The sequence below is a fragment of the Amia ocellicauda genome, chromosome 18 (genome assembly GCF_036373705.1).
Source record: "Amia ocellicauda isolate fAmiCal2 chromosome 18, fAmiCal2.hap1, whole genome shotgun sequence".
NCBI classification, from domain to species: Eukaryota; Metazoa; Chordata; class Actinopteri; order Amiiformes; family Amiidae; genus Amia; species Amia ocellicauda.
Window position 1 is genome coordinate 18,378,600 of NC_089867.1, and position 22,454 is coordinate 18,401,053.

At 40.9% G+C, this 22,454-nt stretch overlaps 1 protein-coding gene across 7 annotated transcripts in view; it reads left to right on the forward strand.

The window, feature by feature from the left end:
* kif1b (kinesin family member 1B) overlaps nt 1–22,454 on the forward strand; it is a 97,147-nt gene that overhangs the window by 6,915 nt on the left and 67,778 nt on the right. For all 7 annotated transcript variants that reach the window (XM_066691086.1, XM_066691085.1, XM_066691090.1 and 4 more), the window contains one exon: nt 22,286–22,362. In XM_066691086.1, the coding sequence (XP_066547183.1) occupies nt 22,286–22,362 (77 nt within the window). The remainder of the gene's footprint in view (nt 1–22,285; nt 22,363–22,454) is intronic.

Here is a 22,454-nt window from a genome sequence, read left to right on the forward strand (position 1 = left end):
AGTGTTTTCTATATATTAGTGGCGGCCAGCAGGAAGTCTAGAATCCCCCGTCCCCGCTGTGTTCGGGACAGACGCCGCTCTACCTGCTGTACACAGAGTCCCAGAGGCAAGCAGTGCGGGGAGGAGCAGGGATGTGAAGCAGCAATTCTGCTCACGCTTACATGCCTTCTGTGCTGGAGGGCTGGTAGAGCCTAGCAATTGAGAAGGAGGCTTTGAAAATGAATTATTTAGGCTGTGTAAGTCCTTTGCAGGTGAAATAAGCAAGGCCTTTTTATCCACTCTTGTCTGATTGTTGGTTCTTAATTTATTTTGCTAACAGGACATATATTGTTCATTTTGAGCAGGCGTAATTCCAAGCTGCTCTGTGAAAGGACACCTACGTGGTGTTGATTTGGGGCATTGCTGCAGTGCTGCTCCATTAAAGTATAGCGCTGCAGTGAACGGTGGCACTGTATGTATTCTAGCTCCTTTGGTGACATTAAGGCTGTCTTTGTGCCACTTTCTGTGATTTAAAAATTCGGCAATGTCTCAGGGCGTCTGCATTTCTATCTTGCTATTGTTTTTTTGTTTTGTTTATTTACAGATAATTTTATTTCGCTCCCCCCCACCCCTTCTCTCTTCCCCATAATAATTTCTTACTGCAATTCAGACAGCCTTCTTATAAAGCTCCTAATGCTCAGTAACGGCAGGGAATATCTTGATGTAATTAGTTTTTTTTTTTTTTTTTTTTTTTTAACTCGCATAGCTGCAGAGAAGGAATAAAAGCAATTTCTGCTATTTCTTCCTGTCCTTTACTAGGAATAGGCTAGTGGTGGGCACTTCACATTAAGGCATGTGAAACATTCCTGCAGGGTGTTCTGTGTTCCTGTGATGAGTGATGCGAGAAGACATGTAACTCAAGTGGGTCAATGGAACAATCCTTTGGGTGGCTGTAGTAGGAAATAAAAACATATTGTATTCGTTGGTGGTAGCTCGCATCTTCCCACGCAACCAGACTTTGTAAGTCTACAGATTTATATTAAAAGACTTTGCAAGCAGCAGGAGAGGTTGGCAGTTGGTCTTTCATAATTGCTAACACCTATGGAGACCCAGTGAAACAGGACCCTTGACTATAGGTTTGAGGCTCAGGTTTATTGGACAGGTTATACCAGGGGTCGGCAAAGTTTTGGGGGCAGAATGCCAATAAAACCCCACATGCCCTACTTTTTAAGATGCTGGCGTGTTACAGTTTCATAAAGTAAATGACAAGTATAAGCATAACCAAAACTAACTGTGAGGTTGTGGGTGTTACAAAACCACCAAATGACAACAACAGACCAGCTCCCAATAAAAACGAAAACTGACCTGATCGCAAATTCACCAATCAGCACTCACAGCAGGTTAATCAATTATAATAGCAAACTTTAGGTAACTACTTAAACTTATACAGAACAGTAAGGGCGATTTTCTTTAAAATACTAAATTAAAAAACAAACATTTAAATATTGCTTAAATTAACTGGTAATACAAATAATAACAATAATAATAGTAATATAAACTTACCATCACATTCAAATAAATAACACTACAGGTCTTAGTGACTTCCTTGGTCCTGCTTCTGACTGCTGAGGTTGGATATTTTTAGACTGGTGGTTTGTTGTCATTAGGTGGTCTGACAGCTTCTTACTGGATTGAGGATGGTTTTCGCTAGTGAAACCAGGAAGTAGAACCACATGTCAGTCAAAAGCATCTTTTTCAGGCATATTGGAGGGGAAAACCAACATTGCATGTTGCCACCAGTCTCTTTCATTTTTTAGCTCTTCGCACCGTGATCTGAACTGTAATACCCAGATGGTTGTGCTGGTTGTTCATCCACTGAAAATACAGAAATTGCATATCGTTTTGGTTGTGAAATGGCGCTGAATACACAAATCCATGTTTCTCTCCACGCTGGCTGAAACTTTTGAATGTCAATTTTTTATTTCTTATGCCCGCTAAATAAGAAGTGGGTAGATCTCTGAACCCCCAGGGTTTAGTTTTTCAAAACAATATTTGTTTTTCTTACTTTTCTAGGTTGTAACCATGACTGCAGGACATATCTCAACACAATTGGTTTAGGGCAGCGATGGATGGAACGTATCATTAAATTCCGGGTCAAATAGTGGAGATGATAGGTTGTATTTTGTATTTGTACAGTCTTTTGTATTTTTGTATATTTTTCTACATGTTTATATTTTAATGAAACACCTTTAATGACATATTAGAAAAAAATGTGACCTCACACACAAAAGGTTGGCTTTGTTAATATTTTGGAAAAGGGCTGACATGCTGAGCATAATCTTGTCAGATGTTGCTGACCCCTGGGTTATATCATCTCCTCATTTGCAAGATGTACACATTTACACTGAGTGTATTTGGACATGTATGCAGCCCTTGTTAATCCATTGCTGGTTACAGATCTCTGGGTGGTGACACGGGAGGGCTCCCAGGCCCTGTGTATAAAATTGGATTTAAATAAGGAATTTAATGTAAATTATTGGGTTCAAATTGTGCATGTAAAGAGGTTAGCTGTATGTTGCACAGGCTCACAGTTTTAATGAAAAGGATTGTTATTGTAAAGAAAAAGACAGAGGACACCAACACTGCCCACAGTCTTCGTTCATAATAATGTAGGAATAAATAATTGAAACTCCATGCTCTTGTGGGAGTCGAGTTGAGAGAGTAAGATAATGCCAAGCTATTTAATGATCCCATAACCTCATCCGATAAGAGTTCTGGATACGGCAGCGCAAGCTTCAAAATCCATTGTTCCCGGGATTTTAACAACAGACTTCTAAGATAATTAAGTAGTTGTAGACAGGTGTTTTGAAGCAAAGGTGCCATCCTCAGCAAGGCAATTATTTTCAGTTGTGTGTGTGTGTGAAGTGTAAGCGCTGATCCAAGGCTGCCCAACCTGTAAAATGCAATTTGAAAATTGTTCGTGAATGCTTGCATTTAAGCCTGAAATAAAAAGTGTTTATGGTATTGTCTCACTCAGCATATTGTTTCCCTTTAACCACCACTGTAGCACTGTGCTTCAGGAAATCCCAGCTGAGACTCGCTTCGCACAGAGGGATTGCATCATGCCTGCAACAATGCTTTGCTTTTCTTTCTAGATCAATAATGTGCTTTTGATGGCCGCTGGAAACCATTTCAGGATGTCTCTTGTTTTTCATCCTCCCATTGTTGATCGTGGGAGGGGAAAAAAAACACACACACACACACACACACACACACACACACACACACAGACAAAATCCCCTAAGTACTGTACAATCAGGCCATTGGTGGTCCTGATATAGTTTTTGACAAAACTGACAACACTGATCTTAGCAGGCTCTCTATTAGCAACCTATACTACAAATGGTCTTTAAATTGGGAATCGTATTTGTGAAAATAGTAGATGTACAGTGAGGGGAAAAAAGTATTTGATCCCCTGCTGATTTTGTACATTTGCCCACTGACAAAGAAATGATCAGTCTATAATTTTAATGGTAGGTGTATTTTAACAGTGAGAGACAGAATAACAACAAAAAAATCCAGAAAAACGCATTTCAAAAAAGTTATAAATTGATTTGCATGTTAATGAGGGAAATAAGTATTTGACCCCTTCGACTTAGTACTTGGTGGCAAAACCCTTGTTGGCAATCACAGAGGTCAGACGTTTCTTGTAGTTGGCCACCAGGTTTGCACACATCTCAGGAGGGATTTTGTCCCACTCCTCTTTGCAGATCCTCTCCAAGTCATTCAGGTTTCGAGGCTGACGTTTGGCAACTCGAACCTTCAGCTCCCTCCACAGATTTTCTATGGGATTAAGGTCTGGAGACTGGCTAGGCCACTCCAGGACCTTAATGTGCTTCTTCTTGAGCCACTCCTTTGTTGCCTTGGCTGTGTGTTTTGGGTCATTGTCATGCTGGAATACCCATCCACGACCCATTTTCAATGCCCTGGCTGAGGGAAGGAGGTTCTCACCCAAGATTTGACGGTACATGGCCCAATCCATCATCCCTTTGATGCAGTGCAGTTGTCCTGTCCCCTTAGCAGAAAAACACCCCCAAAGCATAATGTTTCCACCTCCATGTTTGACAGTGGGGATGGTGTTCTTGGGGTCATTCCTCCTCCTCCAAACACGGCGAGTTGAGTCAATGACAAAGAGCTTGATTTTGGTCTCATCTGACCACAACACTTTCACCCAGTTCTCCTCTGAATCATTCAGATGTTCATTGGCAAACTTCAGACGGGCCTGTACATGTGCTTTCTTGAGCAGGGGGACCTTGCGGGCGCTGCAGGATTTCAGTCCTTCACGGCGTAGTGTGTTACCAATTGTTTTCTTGGTGACTATGGTCCCAGCTGCCTTGAGATCATTAACAAGATCCTCCCGTGTAGTTCTGGGCTGATTCCTCACCGTTCTCATGATCATTGAAACTCCACGAGGTGAGATCTTGCATGGAGCCCCAGACCGAGGGAGACTGACAGTTATTTTGTGTTTCTTCCATTTGCAAATAATCACACCAACTGTTGTCACCTTCTCACCAAGCTGCTTGGCGATGGTCTTGTAGCCCATTCCAGCCTTGTGTAGGTCTACAATCTTGTCCCTGACATCCTTGGACAGCTCTTTGGTCTTGGCCATGGTGGAGAGTTTGGAATCTGATTGATTGATTGCTTCTGTGGACAGGTGTCTTTTATACAGGTAACGAGCTTTAAGAGAGTGCCCCTAATCTCCGCTCGTTACCTGTATAAAAGACACCTGGGAGCCAGAAATCTTGCTGATTGATAGGGGATCAAATACTTATTTCCCTCATTAACATGCAAATCAATTTATAACTTTTTTGAAATGCGTTTTTCTGGATTGTTTTGTTGTTATTCTGTCTCTCACTGTTAAAATACACCTACCATTAAAATTATAGACTGATCATTTCTTTGCCAGTGGGCAAACGTACAAAATCAGCAGGGGATCAAATACTTTTTTCCCTCATTGTATGCTTTTTCCGTGGCGGGGGGGATATGCCTTGCTGTCATTTTAACAGAGGCAGCTGTAGAGCAGTCTGGAACCCCTCCCCCCCACAACCTAAAAGTTCATCCTCTGGCCATTTCATTATATATCAGTCAATTTGTGCTGCAGCTGCACTTTCAGCCATGCCTCCTTGCTGAAATGGTCAATCTAATCAGCAGTGTAAATTTCCTGTGTTGTCCACTGGTCTAATTTAATGTGTATTGACTACTTTTTATTTCCCTCCCAATAAGGGTGTGTGTGTGTATGGGGGAGTGGGGGGGGTTAGCTAACAAGAGCCCAAAAGCAAGGTTGATCTCTTGATTTGAATGCCACTTGTTTCTTAACATGACCTTGACTGCAGTAACCCCTGGATACCTCCTTGCCCGGGCTAGCTTCGTAGGGGATGGCAGGCACACAGAATAGGTGTGGAATAATTAGGACTGTAGTCTTAAACTGCTATAACTGGGACAACACAATGAAGCTCCTGAGACTGTGTTGTAAGTGGACATACTTACGTGCCAACTTTCTAAAGCTTTAAATTATAATCAATATATAATTATCAGCCTGTATTTGAATCCTGAATCCCTACATGAACCACAGCAGTGTAGTATAGAAAGGGGCTGATAACCAGTGATTGTGAGAAGTTTATTACCTGCCCAGAAGATGTAGTGCTGGACATTTTGCAGTTATGATGACATTTTTTAAGGAGACTGAATTTTTACAGTTTCATGAAATTTGATCACTTTCCTGTTTGTATACTTTACAGCAGCATAAGAAAAGTATTCCCCATCTCTCCACACGCTCCAAAATGTAAGATTTGGTGGCTGTATCATTTTGAAAATTGTTTGCTGTGGATTAATGGTACATGTCCTTTTATGGGATTTTAAACTGACGGGGGATAACACATCTCCTATTAAAAGTCATCTTGTCTAGATTTGTCTGGCCTTGTTGTCTAAGCCAGGGTCAGTCCAGTTTACCCACAGTTCTCTGGGGTTTACTCATACTTCCTGTTTGTGTGTATCCTTTCATCAGCTAATGCACATTTTGTCTTTTGGTGTAACGAAATTAAAGCCCACACTTTATGATAGAAACTGCCAGTCAGTGCGTCCCCCGAGAGACGGTGTACGACGTAAAAGCGTAGTAAGGCGGACTGGGAGGTGCTGTGCAGTTCCATACAGCTGTTAGCTATGGGATTTCATGTGGCCTCCCATAGTGCACTCTGCTCATCGGGCATCAAACTACGCTAAGATTGTACTATAGCACTGGTGAATAGGAAGGATTAACAGGAAATGAAACCATTGGGTTAATCCCTCCACAGCATTTCCAGCCAAGGGAGAATGACTGATATGTATATGATTGTAAAAGGCTAAGGGTTTGTTCAGGTACATGGTTAGGCAACAGAAATCCATTATATCCATTAAATATATTGATCTAACTGGAGCAGAAGGAATGTGTGCCAAAGGCGTGCACACGTACGTACATGTAGAAGAAGAAAATGAAAGGCAATTTCACGGGAGGTAAGAGGTCCAATTCATACTAGCGCTCTGGAGTGCAGCCTGAGGAGAGATCCCTCTGCCAGACCGAGCACTGAAGTGCCCCTCCGCCCACCCATCAGCTGCTTACCAGTGACATCATCCGAAACGGCCTTCCCCATTGGTGTGTCATCTCACGGATGCAGTGCAGCAGACCTTCCTTCCTTATGACACCATTTGTCAAGGCTTAAATTGATCTGGATGAGTGAGAGAAATAGACCTTCAGGCTTAATTTGTATCAAGGGCTGATCTGAGCTGCTGCCCTGACAACCCCCACCCCTCCACTTTAATTACAGCCTGACATTGTTTTTTAGTTCCACATGCATTTCACATTTTCCATTCTTTTTTTTTTTTTTGTAAGATTTAAATACAAGCACTGAAAACTATAACTCCCTAAGAATTGAGGCCTGTTGCCATCTTTGTGAAAGCCCGTGCATGCGAGACCCAACCCCCAGCATCCCTCACATCACGACGCACCATCATTTACTGGCAAGGGCAGGCTGGTCCCATTACTCCAAACAAAATTGTAGTTTAATCTACAGTTCCCTTTTCTTCGGGAGTGATCACTGTGCCCTCCCTCCCACCACACACACACACACACACACACACACACACACACACACACACCCACTCCTTTTTGGTCGACAGTAGTGTTGTGATTGATGTCCACTTCATGTGATGTCTAGTATTGCTTATTGTACACAAAGTACACAAAGGAGGGGGATTGGGGGGGCCTCTGTGATTATAATTGTAATTGGTGAAAGGGATACAGATTACATTGGAGAAGCCGAGTAGGGTAGTTTGATTCAGAAAGGCCATTAATACATTAGGGCTTTTCTGCAGACGGACAGGAAAGTGTATTGATTAAATAATATGTTCTGCTCTGACCCTTGTCTTTCTGCATTCGTTATTGTAGCTGTTCTTTTCAGGACTGCAGTACATTTAACCCCCCCCCCATAGAAGTCCATCCTAATCGGCCTATTTAATGTTGTGGTTGGGGATTTGAGTGTGATGAAGTTGTTTAAAATTCATGGCTAAAAACCCCAAAGCTTATCTCTGACTGTGGTGTTGTTCTGAGTGAGATGTAATGAAATACTTAGAGATTGGTGTTTTCCTTTGAAAGTCTGTAGATATGAAAGCAAAATACAAATCTACCTGCATGTTATGATTCATCCTCTTATCTGGGTGCTTTGGAAGCTTTTAGGTCTGTGAAGCTAAAATACCAAGGTCATGATTCATCTTCTTGGTCAGGTAATGTTATCTGACTGATATGCTAAAAAAAAATCATACAAAAATAAAAGCAAAAAATCTTTTGTTTTGATACTTTATGCCCCCTACACAAATTTTCTGGTGTTGCAACAGGGCTTGTATTTAGTTGAATCCAGTGTAGAAACTAATTTATACCGAGTGAATTTGCATAACACCATTTCATGTGAGTATTTATCTTTCACTCAAAAGCAATGCCACAGTGGCGGGTTTAATGACGGGACTCAGGAAACGGGGGGGTTGATTTTGCGTACAGTACAGTTTGTTTGTACAGAGGGACCGGACACAGAGGCTAAGGATATAGCGCGTTCACCAGACATGCCATGCAGCCATTGCTCTATTTTTGGATGCGCTGGAGTTACTGAAGGTTTTAGTTTTTTCCCCTCCTCCGTCCTGAGAATTGAATTTTAAGGGATCAGAAAAAGCTTTGTAGTCAAGGCACGGGCAGTAGCTTTTACAAGAACTGCTTGTATTATTCATGGGATTTAAATTTGTAAAAATTGATTTAGTTTAAGAAATGTAGTTTGCTAAGTACTGTACACGCGGTTGGACCTTTTCATGAGAGGAGAAATCCTCTTTCAAAGCTGCTGCAGAGGTTCAGTTCTGTCTATCTCTCAGTGGTATCTCCTGCAGTCTGTGCTGCCTTAATTCCCTGCAGCTAATCTGTATTTAACACACACGCTAACTAAAGACTTCCTTTGTCAAAACACAGCAGATGCTGCAAAAATGCAATTAATCATTCCAGAGTATCCCTTATTAGGAGTTTGCTTTATTTCTTCATGTACCTGACAGGGATTGATCTAAATATACCATCCCCAAAAGGCAGGGCACTTGTATATTACATAAAGCAGAAACCCTCCTATATTCTGGCATAAAAGACACTTTCAACAATGACATTTAATTTGTAAATGCAGTAATTCTAAAAATAAAATCTAAAATAGATTGTGAAATTATTTGGGCAGTATCCCAGCTAGCATTTGTTTCCGACCAACTGAGAGTCACGCTGAGTGTTTCAGGCCCTTTGGAGAATTGAACAGTTTTTGCACTTATGAAAGCTTAAAAAAAAAAAGTGCTTCGTCATTAAGATTATACCCAGTCTTAGTGGGCACAGCAAGAATTGCTTTGGTGGAGAGCTGCACTTTTAGGTGGCTCCTTATCATGCATAATCAAAGCCTCAATACACTGCAGATGAGAGCAAGTTAACATGCTTATGACGTGTAATCAGCTTTCATTATGCAAATTTGCACGCTGCAGTACATTTAATTAAAAGTATCTAAACCTGTGGAATTTCTATCCCGTGTTTTCGGGGGTATAGTCGTGGGAAAGAGCTTTCAAAGAGCAAGCTGAACCCAGATCCGTCTCTGTCGCCATTGTCTTCCTCTGCTGCCTGCCTCTGTATTCTTTTGGGAAGACGTATTCGATTATACAATAGAATCTGCAATTTGTATTTTATTTTAATTGTATTTATTGCTTTTGTCCTTGTTTTGATACAGTGGGGGAGTTTGTGCTGAACAATAGCCAGTGTAAGGCTGCCAACACAATTGATACAGTGCCCTTCACTGGGAGGCCATTTTGAGTGAGCCTGTTATTAGCATATAATGACACTGGAATGCTTGCAGGGTAAATGCAGGAGACATGGGCCATGTAGTGCTGGTTTACTGGCTTCTTAATGGTCAGTAACTGTTCTCTTTGAACCTGAAAAGCAGGGATATAAGTGTCTTTTCAGGGACACTTTCTTTGTTTGGCCCAGCCTTCTGTATGTCCCTTTACAATATTTGAGTGATTTGGTATTTAAAATGAATATAATATCCAATCAATTACATTGTTCTTCTTGTTGCTTTTTTTTGTTTTTTTCTGGATGCAACGTTTTTGGAAAGGGATACTGGGCATGTTTTTCCAAAGGGAAACCACATTAGACCAACCACTGTAGCTGGGAATATTTCCATCTGTTGAAATGGAAGAAAACAAACACGAAAACCAATTGACTTGCTCGATGAATATACAAATATGCTAAAGTTCATCTGGAGTCGAGAGCTGTTGTTTCTTTGGCAAGTACGTTGTCATAAATTTGCATTTCAACTTTTGCTTTCAGGGGAATTTGCAAAATTATTATTTTTCTCCATGTTTAATAAAAATGAAGGTTAGCTCATAGATTCAATCTTTCAGTTTGCATCTAGTCTCGTATACCATCATGAGACTCCACCGCTCCCTTCCCCCCCCCCCCCCCCCCCGTGCTCTTGGCTTCCTCCAGTCTCGAGTTTCGTACTGTACAGTGTGGAATGCCTAATGTTTTAAAAGCCTTCCAGGACAAGCTTCTAATTATAATGCAGTATTTGCAGTGTGTGCTGTGTACTGTATCTCATCGGGAACGCATGGCAACCTCCTCTCTGCATTGCCAGCTGGGGTTTTAAAGGATTCAAGTACATGTTATTGAGGAGCTGCTGTGTACACTTTGATATTTAATTTCAGTGGGGTCACATTGTTTGGCTATAATAGTCCCTGCACAAGCAAACAATCTAATTTTTGTATTTGGTCACTTTATGAACCTTAATAGCGCCAAAATTGAAATCACAGGTAATTTTTAATGCAGTTATCTGAAGTTATTTGACTGAATGTGACTTTGCTTGGGCTTTCTGATTTCCTGCTAGTTTAGTTTTGCTTTCAAAGTGAGTCAGTGATGTGATCAGGTTCCAGATTTTGAAATCCTGAAGTGTTCTGTACAAGAAAAAGTTTTTTAGCCTTAATGGATGCCTAGGAATCTGAAGTTTCATTCATTTAAAGCATGCGTCATATTGTTAAAATACAGTCTGGGTTGGTTGTGCTCTACAAACAGGATAAAATGTGTTCCCCATAAACTGTGCATCACCAGCATTGGCAGTCTATCATATGAAGGGTTTCAATTAGACACCTCCTGATGACTAATCAATGTGTGATAAAACACACACACACATTTATATATTATATTTCATTATTCATATTTTGTTGGGTATTTTTGTAAATTAAACCAGTGTGAACAAAGATACCTACATTCTGTATGCTCTTGCTCTCTTATAGTGTGCAATGTTTGACATTACAAAAGCAAATGCGTATGACTGTTGTTGAATAAGAAATGGCATTGTTTAATAATTAAATAATTAAACAATGCAAAAAGTTTGTGAGAAATAAATAAGTTCACACAGAGTCACATAATGTATTTGCGTTTCAAGCCAGCTAGCTATTTCCAATCTGACTGTCAATTTCTGGGAGAAACCCCAGCACCAGTTTTTCTTTACAGTACTGTGCTTTGGCGGTGGGAAGAGGATTGCCTAGCCTTGAAGAAGCTTAGCTGTACAGCCAAGAACAAAATAGTGTTCTTCTGACTGCTGCTTCATATTAAGTGTTGCCTCCCCCCACTTGTACACCAGTTCCCTGGTTTGTGTTCTGTAATGGTCTGTGCTGCATCAGGACGTTAAAGTTAAGCCCATTCGTCTGGTTTGAGTTGTGTTGCAGCAGGGCAATTTTGCCAGTCCATGCTGATGACCATTAGAAGTCAGAAAGGTTGCAGTGCAGAAGCCCTGCAATTCCTTCTTGTCACTGAAAGCCTGTTGGCATGCAAAACTGCATTTGCCATCTGGTGTGGTATTTATAGTTGCCGGTATCTGCGAGAGCAGCTGGAGATGAGTGAAATTTTCCAGTTGTTTCAAGTCAGGCGCTCCATTCTATAGGGTAAACATTTTAGCTGTTTTATTTCTAACTCCATTGCCTGTTGTTACATTATATAGCTTGATGTTTTCTTTGTTTTTTGTCTTTATATATTTTAATGTATTTCTACATATTACATCTATTTCCCGTAAATGTAAAGAATACAGTATGACGTTATTTTGGACTGAGGCCTTAAAATGTGCTTGGAATTCCCACTGCTTCCAGTTTCTATACACTGAGAGTACATTCCTCATGAATGGAGTCAGACAACTTATTAGGTCATTATTTAAAAATAAATCGCAAAAACAATAATTTAAAGTTGTCATTGACTTCTAATTAGTTTTAAAGGTTTCTCACTATTGTGGTAGATACTTTTGTGAGGAAATGAATACTGCCATGCGTGATAAGATTGCAGCAGGAAGTGTTATTGTTGGCACAGCCATTCAAAAAATCTCTACTGTACGCAACATTAGACGGCATAAAAGACACTGTCGGATGTGGCACACTTAAAATAAGGGAATTAACTAGCAAATGTAACTTTGTATCGACACTACCTAACATGCTGTCCACTGTTGATTTCGGTCTTTTTTGACATTCATCTCACTGCTAGATTTATTTTTCCAATTTTCAATACATTTAAAATGGAAAGGTCCTATTTTGCCAGCAGAGGTTAAACTATTAATTAATCTGCCTGTACCCTAATAGGTTTTTCTAAGAGTACAAGTAATTACACTAATGTAGTGACTCACCAAAGCCTGACAGGCATAAGTAATATGTTATTAAAGGGAAATTAGCTGATACGTTAAGACTGGATTTCCCTATTCTAGTTTCATTCTCCCTCTCTTGCTCCACTCGTGCAGTGACAACCATAGTGAATCGCACCAATCGTTGAATTGTTGTTTTCTTGTAAACGCAAGCATGGTCCTCAAGCTGTGTGGTGAGAGCATACCCCTAGTGTACACAGTGCCCTGCTACAACACAGCCCTGCTCCATTTAAACTAAAGCCATAGGTGGCAACTCTTTTTATTATTATGATTTAAAAATGCATGGAGAATTTAAACTGACATTATATGAATTAAATACAGAAAACAGATGGAATCAATAAGCATATATTTGGCCAGTCGTTCTCATCCAGGTGCCGGATTAGCATTATTCCCCCAAGCATGTTAAGGAGAGCTGTGGATCTTTAATCACAGAGGTGGTATGCTGTGCTAGTTTACAGATAATGCACACACTCACAATGAAGGGTACTAATGTTGTATGTGTGTGTGTGTATGTATATATATATATATATATATATATTACTATATGTGTGTGTGTGCTTGTACAAAGTGGTATGAATAAGTACTTGTGTCTTTATGTAAATACTCAGAGAAAAGGCCCTACACAATAGCAGATGCTGCCGCATCCATTGCAAGGAATGACCGGCACATAAATTCAAGGTTCTGACTCGGGGCTCCTCTGTGGACATTCTGAGAAAACTTTCTGATGTTCTGCGAAGTCTGTTAGCACTAAATATGGTATTTGTCCTGAAAAGTCAGGCTTTGGCTTTAATCTGGATAACCTCTCGGTCACTGTTGAATAAAACATGAGGGAGGTCTTACAAGAGGGCAGGTCCACATTTTTCAAAAAGAAGGTATTCCTTGGCAGACAATACAAAAACTTTGTGCCATTTTTTCCTAGTGAACAAACTATGTTGATGCCAAAGTGAAAATCAACTGCTTTTAGGAATATAAACTGTAGGCAGATTGTAACTGTAGCATTGTTTGTGTTTTTGAAGCATTGAGCTGTCAGCTGTCTTCACCATTTGTGCTTGTTGCTAAGCTCAGCTTGTTGTTGTGTTGCTCCACCAAGGAATGGGCTCTTGACCACAGTGAAATATTCCAGCCTGGAAGAAATATCAGCTTACTCATTCAAGGATAATTTCAAACACATGCACAGAAATGTTTGTCCACACGCACACTGGTCGTGACTCCACAGCCGATGTCTCTGAAGCCACCTATCATTAGTCCAAGTGTGTCCTGGAAATCCACGTCCGTTTATGTGCAGGGTATCTTCTTGGGTTTATCAGCCCTTAGTTTGTTTGCATGGTTTAAAATAGAAGAGCCAGATGCAATTTAGATTTTTGTCAACAAGAAGCCCGACCCAACGCTATATTGTGATGAGCTGTCTGTCTGAATCATAGGTGAGTTTACCCCCTGTGAGACTGCATGTGTACTGTGATGCAGTTAACTCCTTGTTTTCTGATGGGTGAGTCAAGGTTCAGTATTATTGAAAAATGAGAGCACCCCTCAGTGTGTTTCTCTTGGTATCATCTATGACTACAGAGAACATTTTGTAACAAGGCCAGGGCTTTCTTTCTATAATGGCTAAACACTATTGACAATTCTATGTTTATGACCATCTGCGAGGCGAAAACAGACACTGTGAATGCTTTTATAGGAGGATTGCACCCGTTACTACTGCACAAGGCAGTTGTTTGTTAATGCAGTCAGTGATTATTGCTTTACACATATTTAGCTTGAGGGTACCCATGAAATATTCCTTCGCTGTAAAATCATTAAAATTCAGAACAAACCAAATTAAAACCGTCTCGGTCCTTCCAAGACTTTGCATACAAAGTGCACAGATTTGTTTTGCATTTGTTTAATTATGTAGTCTTGTTATTTTTCTTAAAGTTAGAAAGCGCCATTTTATTTATTTATGTACAGTGAGGGGAAAAAAGTATTTAATCCATGCAAGATCTCACCTCGTGGAGTTTCAATGATCATGAGGACGGTGAGGAATCAGCCCAGAACTACACGGGAGGATCTTATTAATTATCTCAAGGCAGCTGGGACCATAGTCACCAAGAAAACAATTGGTAACACACTACGCCGTGAAGGACTGAAATCCTGCAGCGCCCGCAAGGTCCCCCTGCTCATGAAAGCACATTTACAGGCCCATCTGAAGTTTGCCAACATCTGAATGATTCAGAGGAGAACTGAGTGAAAGTGTTGTGGTCAGATGAGACCAAAATCGAGCTCTTTGACATCAACTCAACTCGCCGTGTTTGGAGGAGGAGGAATGCTGCCTATGACCCCAAGAATACCATCCCCACCGTCAAACATGGAGGTGGAAACATTATGCTTTGGGGGTGTTTTTCTGCTAAGGGGACAGGACAACTGCACCGCATCAAAGGGACGATGGACGGGGCCATGTACCGTCAAATCTTGGGTGAGAACCTCCTTGCATTGAAAATGGGTCGTGGATGGGTATTCCAGCATGACAATGACCCAAAACACACAGCCAAGGCAACAAAGGAGTGGCTCAAGAAGAAGCACATTAAGGTCCTGGAGTGGCCTAGTCAGTCTCCAGACCTTCATCCCATAGAAAACCTTAATGACTTGGAGAGGATCTGCAAAGAGGAGTGGGACAAAATCCCTCCTGAGATGTGTGCAAACCTGGTGGCCAACTACAAGAAACATCTGACCTCTGTGATTGCCAACAAGGGTTTTGCCAACAAGTACTAAGTAGAAGGGGTCAAATACTTATTTCCCTCATTAACATGCACATCAATGTATAACTTTTTTGAAATGCGTTTTTCTGGATTTGTTGTTATTCTGTCTCTCACTGTTAAAATACACCTACCATTAAAATTATAGACTGATCATTTCTTTGTCAGTGGGCAAACATACAAAATCAGCAGGGGATCAAATACTTTTTTCCCCTCACTGTATAGTTTTTTCCTAATCACACTTGAAAATTGTCTTCACCAATGCAGTTGAATACTCTTGACTTGTTTTGGTTTTTGCATTTTATCGATCGAAATAGGGCTGTGGCTTGGGCAGGCATCCTCGGCTGACCCGTAGCGAAAGAGGGCCATTCCAATGAATTAGTCGTGGCATCCGTGTTATTCCCAGGCCACTTCACACTGTTGCACTGAGCGGATCGCTTATCGTCACAGCCTGGATCTTGAAATTCTATAGCACACTGGACTGAAGGAATCGACTAATTGTGTTCTAGAACAGGGGTGCACTCTCGTCCTGGAATTCAGATCCAAATCAGGGGTGGTTGAAGTGGTCCATATTGTAGAGATGGTTGGGGTGAAGTCTCCTCTGTAGTTCAAAGCTTAGATTTCCTGATGTGTGTGCCTGTGAGTGTGTGTGTGAGGAAATGAGCATTGCATTAGCAGAGGAGGAATAGGTGCAGGATTTGCCCTTGGTTGCAATACATACAGTCAGGCTTATATAACCAGCAGGACAGCATCATTCTGCTACACTCCTTGATATTTCATTCTGCTCTTCACTGTTTTCACACTTATGGTTCAATTGCTTTACTGTATTATGTATATAGTTAATTATACAAGACAAATTATAACGTTGTCTGCTTTTCCATCTGTTGACTCTCATATGATTTCATGATAAGCAATCATAACGGAATCTCACTGTCACAGATAAATAATCAATAAAACATCTCTTTACTGTTGGCACCTCCAGCTTTAATGACAACTTAAGCAATTCCAGATTTTACTGCTGTTTTTATACTGTTCTCTTATTGCCCCAGAAACTGCCAGGGCCCTGATGTTTACGGTCCTTTCGTGTACTGTGCAGGCATTACTGTGTAGAGCAGGGAGAACAGTGGAAAAGTTTGCCAAGTAGCTTGATGCGGCCGTCGCATCATTATCGGTTGGTAATGAGTCACTCTTATTACAGTATAATTGCAGCTCTCAATTACTCAGTTAAAAGCACCAAAATGGTTGAATCAAGAGAGAGCATTCGCTGTAGCACCTCGCTCAGCTGGCACCCCCTATTTGGCAGCCTCCAGTGCTGTAGTTGAGGGCATATGCAGGCATACACCATATGCCCAAGTAATTTGAAGGGAACTTTGTGCGTGCTCATGTAACTTTGCGTATACCAACGAAGATTTTGCGTATACCATCCAATAATTCCTATAATTAATTATGTTGTTCGTCCGCCATTCCCTGGTCGAGCACCCCCCCTCCCTGGTTACTGCCTTTATTTTTTGCTCAGCGATGAAGATCTTCCAGTGAGGAAGAGGTAGATGGTGGCAGCTGTGATCCACTCTCATTTATGATTCACTGGAATACAGGTTGCAACATTCTTATTAAGGTAATTCAAATATAAAGTCAGAAAGAAGTAGTAAAAACTGTAGTGTAGAAGTGGGAGAGACCCATTGGAGTGCACTACTTCAAGTCTGTTGTAATCTAGAGTAAACCATACAAGTCTGTGAGAGTGTTGCTGAAATAACTGTAGTCATGCTCAGGATCTGGGCTGTTTTTGTTTTGTTTTGTTTTGTTATATTTAACTTTTTTTTTTTTTTTCCAAAGTTTACTTACAGGCAAATTTTTATTAAGAGGCAAGAGCATTTTTGCTTTATTAGTCCCAGCTGTTGCAGCTCTGAATCTGAAGTCCAATCATGTGGTCCTGCTTCAAACCAGTTACTTTCCTTCAGTGACTCTTAACACAGTCTCCCAGATCCATGAACAAAAAAAAAGCAAAAAAAAACAAATAATTAAAAGGAAAAAGAGAGGAATACATAGAAGAAAAGGAAAAACCTGTCTGGCTATCCTGGCTTTTCTTCATTGATTTTAGACCTTGTGCTCATAGCCCATGAGAGATCTGGTTACTCTAACAGTCTCCCAGCTTCCCATAATGAACACCATTGATTTCCGGCAATCAATTTATCGAAGTGCTGTGACAGTCTAATACATTATTCATGTTCACTTCTGAACGTCTGTCTGCAGCGTTATAGAAGCACGAAATACAGTATCATCTGAAGCAAAGGAGTTAGAGGTGGTGAAGGGGATGGGTGGTCATTCTTATATATATATATCTATATCTTTTTTTTTTAAATCTTAATTTGATATCATTATGCAGTCCTGTTGGCTGTCAAATTTGTGGTTTAGTGATTCTGGTGAGCTCCGCATGCGCAAATGCCTGCATGCAATTTGAAGAGTGAATTTGTGTCTTGTTTAATTTTTGATGTATAACTTTCACAAACCTGTACAACTTGACAGTGTTGGGAGGTCTGGCATGCCATAATCGAATGCACTGCTCTGCAGAGGGAATAAGCCAATGCAGTGAATGGCTTCCAGTGAAATGGCTACACTCAGGATTCTCTCACAGGGCCTTTTTCAAGGTTGTTATAGCAACAGGTTTTTCAGGTACTGCCTGCTGCTATTGATAGTCGAATGGTGTATTTCTTAAGGGATATCAGTACATTTGAAACTGCAAATTATTGTGTATTTTTTTGCTGAATATTGTATTCCATTTGGTGTTCGTAACCTTTGTCCTGGGGTTATTATATGTTGTTAGCAGTATTATATAGGCTACATACATGGATGCATTATTTTCTCATTAAAACATAAAACTGGAAATTTGTGCAGGATCAGGTGGTAGTAATCGATCATGCTGGAAAACCAGTGTTGGATGTTTTCAATCACAATCCGAGTTAAGATGACAAACTGCTCTCTGACCTCAGTTCTTGCAGTTGGTCAGTGTTTGCATGAGCAGATCTCATGTGTCCAGTGTTTTCAGCCTCTGTCAGCAATATGTGCCCTGCTCAGAGACGGTGCTAACCCAACGAGTGTCACATCTTCCTTTCTTGCTCTTAATTAAGTCTTCGGCTCTTGCCTCCTTGATTGGCTACCGCTAATTTAGGCCTTAAGATTCCCAGATAATGTTAGGGGGGTCTTGTACAATGAGAAATGAAAACGCCTTTATTAAATGTAGAAATAATAATTAAGTGTGTGTTGTTCTGTAATTAAAGCATGTACATGAATATTTAATTTTCTGCTAATTAAAAAGAAAGGAGTTCAATTCTGGATGTGAGTGAAAATCTCTGCAGCTTAAAGATGTTGAAAGGAGGAGAACTTTATATGTTTATTGTGATTTTAAGCAGTGTTATTATTTTTTATTTTTTTATTTTTTTTAAAAGGAGGAGAAGGAGAAACTTGGGAATTGTTATCTCTGAAAACCTTTTTAGTGACGAAATATTTAGCATTGCAGTTACAATAGAGATGCACACAGAAAACTGAACGGAAAACACTACAAAAGAGAAACACTTGATACTCTATTTATAATTGAAATAATTTCTCACTAGAGAAGTTGCACATTTTACTACAGTACATCCTGTTATAATGTTATATGATGACTGAGGCCTTGATGTAAGCGATCAGCCTTGTAATTGAACATGGAGGCCCCTGAAAGCAAAACATAAAAAGAAGAAAAACAAATGAGCGTCAGATGTGAGAGTTACTTCATAGAAACGCAGGAATTGTGCAAGTAAAAAGCGAGCAAATGAATGAAGAGCGCAAAGAGGATAGAGTACTTCATGAGGGATCTTTTATCAGATTTGACGAGTTATTTCAGTCAGGGAGAAGCTGCATTTTTGAAGGATGATTCACCTAAAATGATGAAAAGTTGTCAGTTTCCAAATTGGGCTCTCCTGATGAGCCATCGCTCACGCTGCAGTCGAGGTCCTGACTGACTTTACTGAAATTAATACTGCTGACGTGGGGCGATGGGGGCGGGAGATTAAAAACGATGTGAGGAACAGCTGCTCAAGATCAGCAACGTGGAAGGTCACCTCCAGGCAATGTGAAGCTGAGCTCAGAGCTTTTAATAAAAATAATAAGAATAAACAATTAAACCATATCTACTGTTACCAACTTTGTTTCTCTTTCTCATTGGTGGAAGCTCAGATTTCCTAATATCCCTCTCGAAGTGCAGGTGCGTGTTCTGCTACACCCATGGCACTTAGTGCTTTCGGATTGCACTTTTTTCTGCTGATGCAGAACGCGAATGGAACGGGTCCACGATGCACACTTTAATAATAGACACTGACAATTTTCCAGGAAGGCTACATGGAAATGGTAATGTAATTCAGCAGCCTTTCATCTCTCTGGGGGGCTCTGGTTTCCAGTTCAGCTTGGGTCATTTAAAGTTAAGTCTCATTTTGGCTATTGCGTTCCCAATAATTGAACTCGTAGTCCCCGCCTGCTCCTTTGCTGTCGTGATTTAAGCTGGGTTGAACTGATGGGGGTGAAGTGCATGGCACGGTGGTGTACCTGCAGTGCTCAGCAGATTCTTTATCTGTGTCTGTGCAAGATCACAAAGTGAACTAACTGGTAGGTGTATGATCCTACCCAAAACCTAGTGTCACATTTTTATTTATTTATGTATTTATTTTGTGTGTGTGCGCAAATTTTCTATATAATTGAGAACTCACAGCCACAACAGCTCCAGTATCAGCCAATATTTCACTGGTGCAAGTGCCGGAGTCAGAAACATGCTCTGTGAGTAGGACATTACTATATATAGCCTCCTCTTTCTCCCACACATCACTTTTTCCAAACCTGCTGCATTATTGATTTTTATCATAAGATCTTGCAGCAGTGGGGGGAGAGAGGGGGGGTCGAGCAGGCACACACCAAAGCTTCTAGTGGGCTGCTTTCCTTTCAAAACCAATTTGCAAGAGGTCAGTTGCAGTGTATTCCTTCAGTCTGAAGGGCCTGTGCCGCCTAGCTCTGTGTGTAGAGGTAATGCGCAGAGGAAGACAGAGGGCCAAGCCCTTGACATTAGGATAGATCATTGTGTAGCTGGCCTGAGGATAAATGCATAGAGTGCTCTGCATACCAGCCTGAATACTTTCCAAATGTCTGTGGGCAGAGGCTGAGAGAGCCATTAAGAGGAAGTAGTACATCCAAACACCTTTGTGATGATTTAACATTCATAGGAGAACAAAACCAGAAGGATGGACCATAAACGGTGTGTCAGAAGTGGAACAGAGAGAGTGAGGGAGGATATAAATCATAATTCACTGAACGAACGCATGGTCATACTAGATGTTGAACCTTTTACAACACCTATCATGTGCTGGTCTCTTCTTGGGCCCATGAAGTGGTTACTTAAAAAGTGTGGCTGTCTGCTTGTGTTGCCTGTTTGTTTGTGTTGTTGCTAAGCCAGATGCCTGCTCATCAGTTTTGTCAGATGATCCTCCTTACTCACAGGCTCAGACTGGTATGTGTTTGTCAGTAGCAATAGGGCTGCATAGCTGTGGCATTGCTACAGTGAACTTCCACCAGTGTCCAAGGCGTGATCCTTCAGCCCATTTCAATAACAGCTGTGTCTATTAATAAACAGCCCCTTCCCTCTGATCGGCCCCTCTCCCTGCTGTTGGATGGGGTCTTCTCTTTCAATTTGCTTTAAGATTCTAGCATCTGCTCTGGTGGCCAGGCTATGTGCTTTGAAAGGGATTGCATGCCTTGCATTGTTTATTAAAAAAATACATTCGTAGCTGTTGGAAGGGAATGAAGGTGGTGCCAAGACGAAGTGTTGGGATGTGCCACTGTGACCGACTTTCAGTATCTTGAGTCTATTGTCCATTTCTCGGTTGCAAATTTTTAAATGCGCACCCCCTACACGTATTTCTGTTCTTAATTTTCCCATTCTCCTTCAGTGACATTGCGTTGCAACACACAACCCCCATTTAGTGAAAGGGTGTCATATTGAGTGATGGGTTGTGACCCAATGTTTTCAGTCTCCTGTCGTGACTGACCATCATACATCAGTGATCTCTGTTGAGAAGAGTGAAGAAAGCTGTTATGACCATGTGTATTGCATTTCTTATAGTAATAATGCTGTAACTTTTTTATTTTGTACTTGCAACAGTATATTTGACATAATGTGAGAATCACGTTGTGACATAATACTTAATGTGTGTTACTGTATTTCTGATAAAACGGTCAATCATTTATGCAGGAGAGTATGTTTGTTTGTTTGATCCCATATGGCACTATATTTTACATTATGTTTATTAATTTCATTCAACAGTGCAATATTTGGCCCTGTGACTGTAAGAAGTCTGTCACAGCCAATAAGCAAGCCAGGCCAAAAACAGAAGTGCGCGTTCATAAAACAATCGATTTTGACTCAACAGCAGGGACAGCAAAAGCTTTGTTGAAGTTGAATGTCACTCTAGATTCCCTGGAAGATCTGCACAGAATTTGTAGGAATCAAACATCTGGGGAGCAAAAAATAAATACAGAAAACATAAAATAACACAGCCCTCCCTGATTGTGCAAAACTCCTACAGTGCAGATGAAATCACAACTGTGTTGTGTCAGACGTCTGTGTGCAGTGTTGTTTTTGTTTTTTGATTGTTTGCCTGGTGCAAATCATCTAGACTCAATATTATTCTCCCAGAGAGCAATAAATTGAGTGAACCAGAATGGGAGGGAGAGAGAGAGGACATGTCCTTCAGTAATGGCAGTCCCTAGGGAGGCCTCCTGTCAGAAAAGCCTGCAGATCATATAGTTTAGAGACCATGGCTGATTGACATGTCTGAGGCGTCTCCCAGCTGGCCTGTGCTGTGAGCAGCCCCTGATGACTTGATGACAGTGCTGGGTTGAGCTGAGGGCCCAGACACCATGTACTGCTGCAGGTGTCTGACTTTCTGTGGGCCACAGTAATGCATCCCTTATCCCCCAGCTCATAACGGCACAGGCTCTAACATACACACACATGATCAGCACCTCTTTCTCCTTCATCAGACCCTGGAATTTAAGACTCGTGAGAACCTCACTGTTATATTAAAATATATATATATGGTTAGGAATGAAGGCAACAAAATACCTGCCCAGCTACACATTTAGTTGGTAAAGAGAGATGACATGTTTATGTGTTCGTGGCTGCAGACATGAATGGAGGCTCTGAATATTGTATGTTAAACTGAATGGGTTTCTGTTCCTACAATAAACTAACATCTTTTCTTTTTACCCCTCTCTCTAAAGCTATTGTGAACCCCAAAAACCCAAAGGAACCAGCCAAATCCTTCAGTTTCGACTATTCCTACTGGTCTCACACCTCGGTAAGGAAGCTGATATGAATGTGCTGTTGTGTGCATAGTGTAGCTGAAAAAGAGTAACATTCACATTCTTGCTGCTGTAAGGGAACTAATGT